Consider the following 8,256-nt stretch of genomic DNA (forward strand, 5'->3'; position numbering starts at 1 on the left):
GCCGCCGCCGCCGCCCTCGCTCGCCCTCCGCGCTGACCCCCGCCTGGTTTGTGTCCCCCTACAGACGCTGCTGCGCTGGCGGGGCCCGACCCGGAGCTGGCGGCCACCATGGGCTTCTCGGGCTTCGGTGCGTGGCGGCGGCGGGTTCCTCTGCCCGCTCCCTGCGGCCGTGCGCGGCCGTTGGCGGCGAGAGCGGCCGGGTCGCCGCCGCCCGGAGCGCCTGTGAGTGAGGTGGGTCACTGCCAGGGTCTCCTTTTTCTCCCCCCCCCCTTTTTTTCCTTGTTTTTTTAGGGAAAAAAGCTCGGACTTTTGACCTGGAAGCCATGTTCGAACAAACGAGAAGAACTGCTGTGGAAAGGAGCAGGAAGATCTTGGGTAAGCGGCGTGAGCGTTGTCAGCTATTGCTTTTTACAGTGTACTCCGTTACTCTGTGTTGGGGTGARGTTCTAAGCGCTTTATGTCGCTTTTCTTTGTGGGGGAAAAAGTAGGTTGGTTCTAGGAATACAGCCTGAAGCAGTTTGGGGCTTACTAAATCGGTAAGTTGTTGATTTGTGTGTACTATCAGAGTACATACAAGACAGGAACGCACAAGGTTCTGCGTGTGAGGTGTAGCCAGCAGACGCAGAAGCGAGGGTCGGGTTGGAATACAGCCTTCTTTCCTTCCTTATTTTAGTTAGTTTTATATTTATTGTGTAAAGGGAGTTAGTACAGGTAGCTTTAATTTAGAGTGAATAGAATAAAAAAGAAGAAATAAGGGGATGCTTTTTGTGTCTTATAACGTAGAGCAGGTTTTGTGGCTGCCCCTCAAATTGGTCTTCATCCCCCTCCGTGCTGGAGGGAGGTAAGTTTTCAAGGTGGCAGATTTGGAGGGGAAGATAGTGAAAATGGTATGTTTTGCTTCTGATCATAGAATCGTAGAATGGTAAGGTTGGAAGGGACCTCTGGAGATCGTCTAGTCCAGCCCTCAGCACAGCCTGTACGGGGATTGAACCTGTGATTGAACCATGCTCTAACCAGCTGAGCTAAACCTGCCCCCTAATCCAACCAAATACCATTCGAGTGAGGATCTTTGGGACATAAAACCATGTGGTTCTAGAGTTCCCATTGCCAACCCGAATGTCCACAGTTTCTCCTTCCACTTGTACAACGTGTAATGAATGCACACACATTTTTTTCTTTTTTTTCTCCATGTGATGCTATCATTGTTGAGTAGCTTCTGTCCCACTGGGCTTAATTCAGTCTCTAAAAWTTTGCAACTTGTGAAGACAGTAGACTTTGAAGCCCCTTATCATGGAGACAGTAGTTCTTCATGAACAAATGAGAATATCTCAATGCTAATTATATTCAGGTTTTAATTGTACGCAGAACGATATAATCCTGTGGAGGCTTGCTGATTTTATGGAATTTATGGCATTGTGAAATTCATGTATATAGGGGATCCCAAAATAAGATTTGCATGCTACTGGCTAAGTCTAAATACAGCAAGAATTCTTCCATGTTCRGAAGCTTTTCATGTTTGATACTGGTCCAGCTTGTACTATCCTAATCCCTTTTGAGAGATCAGCTGACTGCACCATGTTTTAGTTCAACATGGAAATCCTGTRAACAGCTGAGTGGTTAAACAGTCAAATTGTTAGATTGATGATTGATTGACTGATTAATAAACAGCCAGAACAAGTGTTTTAGTCTTTTGTAGAGCTTTTTGAATTGCTGAATTTTGAATTTTTGTTTTTTGTTTGTTGAACTTGAATTTCTGAAACCAAAGAAAAATTTTTAGAATCTTCACTGGAATAGGAACGCAACATATTGTTGATTGTGAGATCAGTTATTTTTCCAAAAATGACAAAACTTTGTAATTAATTCGGCTGCTTACCTGAAAAATATATGTTGCCATTTGTGGCACGTAGTACTTGAAAAAGTGTAGAAACATTTCATAGCTCAGACTTCTTTTTTTTTTTTGTACACTATGAGCATTCTATTTCTAGATTACCCAAAATACCCTCCTGCCTTGTGTTTGATAACATTTGGAAACAGCTCCATCTTGTCTGTTACCCATGAAGAACTGAGATCAAAATGTGTTTCCTAGTTCTGTATCATGCAGATGTTTATGTGTCTCTTCAGAAGAAAACGCTTTTATGTTGTACTGCACAACTTTTAGCTGATAGTTTAAGAGATATAGAACTGTTTTGCTAAGTATATGAGAGGGAAACAAGAAAGTATGTTTTTTGTATAGGGAGAAGATGATAAAGTGTAGTTTTTCTCTGCTTAACAGAAGTAATTTGAACAGCTTTAAGAAACAGAGTAGTTGTATCTGTTTCTCTGCAGAAGTAATTTGAACAGCTTTAAGAAACAGAGTAGTTGTATCTGTTTCTCTGCACCAGTCTCACCATTCTATGTAAGATTCTTATTGATACTTTTAAATGAGATATTCTGTTTTTTTGTTGATTGCACTCTTCCATTGAGATTATTTTCAGTAAGTGAAATGGGGATAAATGCAAAGAGTTGTGGCCATTTATTTTCCATATATATTTAGAATTCATTTATTTACTTATTTATAAATATGTACTGAATTATTTCTCTGTGCTATGTGAATTTCAAGAACTGTTTGAAGTAGGCGTACTATTTACTGTCATGCTATATAAAGTTGAACATACTTCAATATCAGCATCGTGATATGATCARCTTATGTTTGTTAATCTATACAAACTAATGCTTGAAAGGTGCTTGCGTTTTCCCTGAGACATTTTGTTTTTCTGAGTGATTGTTATGTTAGCAGTGGAAATCTGATAATATTTTTTTTGATTTTACCTTTTCACATGTTTTATGTCTGTTGAGCAGAGTAAATTTTTTTTTTCATTTTCAGACCTACATGAAATTTTATTATTTTCTAGAATTCTTGATTATTTGTCATTTACTTGCTCTCTCCATATTCAGAGGCTCGTGAAAGAGAGCAGGAAGACCAGGCTGAAAAGGAATTTAGACGTCTGCAGCCTAATTCACCAGCTTCAGCCTCAAGTGCAATAGGAGCTGAGTCCACATTAACTCCAAGGTACTTAAATATGGTGGAAGATTATTCCATTTAACAGCTTCCTTATCTGAAGGGCTTGCCTTTTCTTCTGCTTTTTTTGAAGAGCATGAACATCATTTAACTTGTAYGTACGTGTCTATGTTGTCTGAAGTCTCTCAGGGGAAATGCTGATTCCTGAAAAATGTGTCAATATTTACAAATGTTAATATTGTATATAGTCAGTGGTTAATTTTACCTTGTAGTATTTTAGTCTGAGAACAGAATTCTGTTTCAAAATTTCTTTTTTGACTGTTGCTCGGAAAAACTGTGGACTTTTGCTTAAGTAACAATGTACTATACTATAGAGCCTCTGTTATATCCTATGCATAAAGGAAATGTATTCTATGCTACCTTTCACCTTTGGTATTCTGAAATACCTTTTTGGTGAAATAATGGAAGATAACARGAATTTAAATGTAATGTGATCGTGTACTACATTGGGAGATTTCAGTTTAAGAAATTGTTTAAAACAAACGGTAAAGTGAAAAGTAACCAGGTGATCCAGAGCCTTCCCCAAATCTCCTTTTTAGATAAAGGACTTGAGAGAAGAGAACTCTGGACACTTTATATAACTCCTTTTGATTATTCTGAGTCAGGTAGGCTCTCGTAACTTACCAGAGCTCTGTTGATATTAAGGTTGTTTTGTTTTATTTTTACTGAGGATGGAGAACAGAGGCAGTGATGTGAAGAGCCAGAGTGGCACTGTAAGCTGAACAGATGTCAGYTTACAGTTTCATATCTCCTTGTAAGCTGTGGTATGTAGTTTAGAACTTAGTGCTGAAAACAACGGGAAGCTAGTGAGGGAGACATGCCATTGTGATTCAGATGCAATTCAAAAGGATAATCCTAAAACTGATATTTGAACTATGTAATATAGGACTTGGTAGAGTATAAAAGTTTTATTAACAGCGCCTCTTTGTATGATGTAGATGTTAATAGTTATAAGCTGATACAAAATATACAGCTTGTTCTATTGTCCAAAAAAGGCAACATTTTCCTGAATGTTTTTGTTAAATACATTACATTAGATCATYGTACTAGCCCCATGCTGATTTTTGTAATTGTTAGAAAGGACTTGGTCATTCCAGAAAGACATGGAGAACAGTTATTGATTCTTTTTTACTTTTGAACTCAATTAATACAGAGAGAAAATTTTGCTGGTTACAGTACTTACKTATTTAAGTACAATAATAATTACACTTTATGAAATGAGAACACCTACTGGTGTCTAAAAAAAATGTCAAAGAAAATAGTGTGTGTGACGTGAGGAGAGTAAATGTGTTGGGGGGGGATATGCCCACATAACTGCCCAACTCTTAGAATATTTTTTATTTCCATTCTCAGTGTGCCATCTAGACTGTAATGTAGCCTTTTTTCCTCTAATGATATTCCTCTTATTGAGGAGGTAAGCAGAGAAAGCAGAAAACTTAATTATTTTCACCTCTGAATCCTCGGGGAGGGGCTGCCAAGTCTATGGTTCTTTTGCTACAGCTTCAGATTCAGGGAGACCATAAGCCATAAGGCTGAAAAGWTGAAGGGGACACCGCTGTCTGCTTCGTTCTCTTGTCCTTCTTTTGTCAGCGCTGTTGCTGGCCACTTTTGGGAGGACGTTACTCAGCTATATGGGCTTTTAGTATAGCTCCTATTTAGATGTTGTTGGGTTTGTCTTCCCAGTCAGGACAGAGGATACCAGTAGCTGTAGCTGCGGTACTTGGCCAAGCTCTCTGTCGAAGCTTGGAGAGCGGTGAATCACTGGAATTAGGGCCATTTCACATGCTGAATGATTACACTGCTCTTCAACATACTGAACTGTTTGACTTGATGTATTTATTCCTGCTATCAAATGAGGGAAAGATAAAGGTACACAGTTAGGAAAAAAGCAGCATGTTTTTCTTGGGCATCTATGGGAAGATCTGAAAACGTGGGAATCTGGGATTGGAAGGGCGTCCTTGAATCGTTGTATATTGTGCACCATTTTCACTGGCAGCTGTGTTATATGCTTGTTTCCATTCTGAAACTAGTTAAATTGTGTGCCTCTTGGGGAAAAGATTTGGGGCTTGCTGGTCTGGGAATGCGTATCAACACTAATGCAACTYGTTTGCACATACTATAGTAAAATTGTTAATTACTATAGCTAATTATACTATAGCTAATTTCGGTCCATTAGAGCTCTTCAACTTAGCTATAGTAAAATTGTTAATTAACAATTAAAAATTGTTCTAGTGGAGCTCTAACTCTAGTGGACCCAAATCCTCTTCAGGTGTTTGAAAAGCTTCCTTTTGATAGTTGGCTATTGATTGTCCCATTGCCTTAAAGTAAGAGGAGTTTATTTTATTTGAGTTAGATTTATTGGACAGGGATATCCTGATGTAGGACTTTAAATGTCTCCCATCACTGTGTGAGGAAAGTTTGTATGTAGAGGTAGTATCTTTTATTAGGCTAGTAAATATAGCTGGAAAAATTAGACAAGCTTTCAGGTATGTAAGACCTTCTTATAACTGTAACATCTGAGAACCTAATTCTTACTGTTTTTAGTTAGTTTTGATTTTTTCCTAAAATAGAATTCAATTTACTAATCCAAGGCAGATGTTGCTGTATAACCTGTTACCTGCTTGATGTACAGCTCTTCTAGGAGGCATACTGACACAATTATGCAGTTTAGAACCTCTTTCTCTAATGCTTTATTATGTTCTTGAAATTGTATATTTTTATTGCTGTTTTTAAGCGATAATCCAAACTTAAAGAAAAAAATCCTTCTATCATCTTTTCTTCCTTTCATTGTTAAACTATCTTTTGTACTCTGCCTACTTGTAAATCGTATATGTACTCCTAAAATATAAGCTCACAAAGGACTGTCTTGCAGTGTGAGTCTTTTATCTCACAGAATCTGAAAGGAAGAGCTAATGTCCACTGCAAAGTATCACTGTAATGGTAACCTAGGCTCACTGCAAGAAAAGACTCTTAAACTCACTTGAAAGTAATGTTTTAAAATTATTACAAGTTTTCTGCTTGCCAGTTTCAGACATTCTGCCTGCTGTTAGAACACCATCTGCTTGTTAACTACCAGCAGAGGGAGCACATCTACTTTGAATGAGCTGAATGAGCGTGGATTAAATAGTTCTTCTTACCTGTCAGAAATTTCCAAATGTCAAAAATGTGTTCATGTTCTTGAAATAGCAATTTTTAAAATTTTCCATGCAGAGATGCAGCCTGTAGTGAAAGTGAAGATAGCTCAGATGAAGAGTTAACTGGTCCTTCTGTGCAATCCCAGACTTCAGCTCAAAGTCAAAATGAGGATTCTGATGATGATGATGATGAATTCATTGGGCCACCACTTCCACCTGGGTTCAAGGACAGTGATGACGATCATGATGATGATGATTTACAGGAGGAAGATAATGTAAGTATTTTATTCCTCTTTAATGTTTAAACACTTCAAGTAGACTMATTTTTTTTAACTATGCTCTTTCTTTTATGATTGAATTTGTGGGTGAAGTGTATAACTGTTGTTTGAAATGCAGATTTCATGTGATTTTTTTTCCTAATGATTATTTAACAAATGCAACATTCTTTTTAAAATATCTGGATTTTTTTTTGAAAACATACATGTGATTGGTGAATTTCTCTTGTATAGGTCACTCTTTCTTATTTGCACATTATACAGAAGTAGGAGCAATGATAATAAGGGGTGTTTTGTTCTTTCTTTTTTAATTTGAAAATGTRCATCTCCAACAGGTAGTCTGAGTAATAGCTACTGTCTTGAAAGCACGTGAAAGTACTTTGTTGATACTGAAGGAGATGCTTAGTTTCAATCAGTTTTGGATCTGGATAGTTTGCAGTCAATTTCAAGATCCAAATTTTGAAAGTACTCAATATGATGAACCCGGATGCTTGTCATTTAAAAAACAAATAAATAAAAAAATAAATTTACACAAAGAACAACAAATATAAAAAAGTGTCCATTAATAGCTGGTAACTTTGTCTATGCACTAGGAAGTGGTAAATCTCAACAAATGTACGCTTGTTCTGCACAGGTGTTCTTTCTTTGGGGCCTCATCAGAATGCCCGTGTAAATCACAGCTCTCCCAAGCTGTCCCCATTTTTCTTCCTAGAAAAAACAGTCTTCTACTCTGTTGTCAGCACTTATGAAGCTTGTAACTGCCTTATAGTGCTGAAATATTGAAGCCACACAGAGAGAAACAACTAGGCTTGGGAATCAAGTCCTGCAAGTATCTTTAATCTTTGAGAGAGTAAAACATTCTTTGAGCATCTATCTAATGCTCAAAGGATTTCAATGTATACTGTACTAAAATAAAATAAAGTAAACTTGAAATCATGTTATAACGTGGCAACTAAACTTAAACTTAAACCTCATGTTTGCTGATATTTTCACTGAAGTATCACAAATAACTATGCATCAGAAATGTCTTCTAATACCTCATCCTGATCTTTTCTAGACAGACTTTATTCTTAATTGCTTGTGTCTAGGTTGCTTCCTTACCTACTTTGTTTTTGTTTTCTTAAATACAGACTGAGATTTGAAAATACCAGTATTATCAGGAAAAGTTGTCTTAGGGGGAAAACAAAAAAAAACAAAAAAAAACAAAAAAAAGAAAAGAAGGAAGTGATGCTTCTGTGGAAGAACACGGGGTAATTGATGTATTACATACTGGAATATATAGCTCTCTTGTTAAAGAAAAAGATTGATTTATAAACTGAGTATCTCCAGATTCTTTCTAATACTTCAAGGCATTTTGCACATGTTGGAAAATAAAAGGGAATTTTGTTTAAAACAATCTTTGCAAAATAGCTGCAATAATATTGGTTCTTCATATATACCTAAATTTTTCTTAATTTGTGCCAGAAATTGCTAGAATTTTCTTTCTCAAATGAGAATTAATAAAAATAGCTTATGGATTGATCATAGTTATGTTGTAAGACTGGATGAAAATTTGGGAAAACTTTGTCTCTGGCTCCTTAGTCTGGTACAGGTGTCACTTTCTGCACTTCGCAAAAAGCATCATGTATTTACCCTACGTAATTTGATTCTGAAATAAAATAAATATACACATTTTCAGTAAAGTGTGGTGGCAGCAATCTTCCGCACATGTACTGAAGAGTTTTTGGATAACACATGCTCTAGTCTTGCTCTGCTGTTACTTTTTTACTTATGTGGAAAAGCATTATTG

The 8,256-nt window shown here is 37.0% G+C and overlaps 1 protein-coding gene across 1 annotated transcript in view; it reads left to right on the top strand.

Annotated features, from left to right (window-relative positions):
* WDR70 (WD repeat domain 70) overlaps positions 1 to 8,256 on the top strand; it is a 142,240-nt gene that overhangs the window by 1,032 nt on the left and 132,952 nt on the right. Inside the window, exons 3-6 of the mRNA XM_085297698.1 lie at positions 65 to 127; positions 292 to 375; positions 2,935 to 3,049; positions 6,269 to 6,467. Of these exons, the coding sequence (XP_085153824.1) occupies positions 65 to 127; positions 292 to 375; positions 2,935 to 3,049; positions 6,269 to 6,467 (461 nt within the window). The remainder of the gene's footprint in view (positions 1 to 64; positions 128 to 291; positions 376 to 2,934; positions 3,050 to 6,268; positions 6,468 to 8,256) is intronic.

Source organism: Rhea americana, unplaced genomic scaffold, assembly GCF_003343005.1.
Source record: "Rhea americana isolate MKP2758 unplaced genomic scaffold, rheAme1 scaffold_13, whole genome shotgun sequence".
Classification (NCBI taxonomy): domain Eukaryota; kingdom Metazoa; phylum Chordata; class Aves; order Rheiformes; family Rheidae; genus Rhea; species Rhea americana.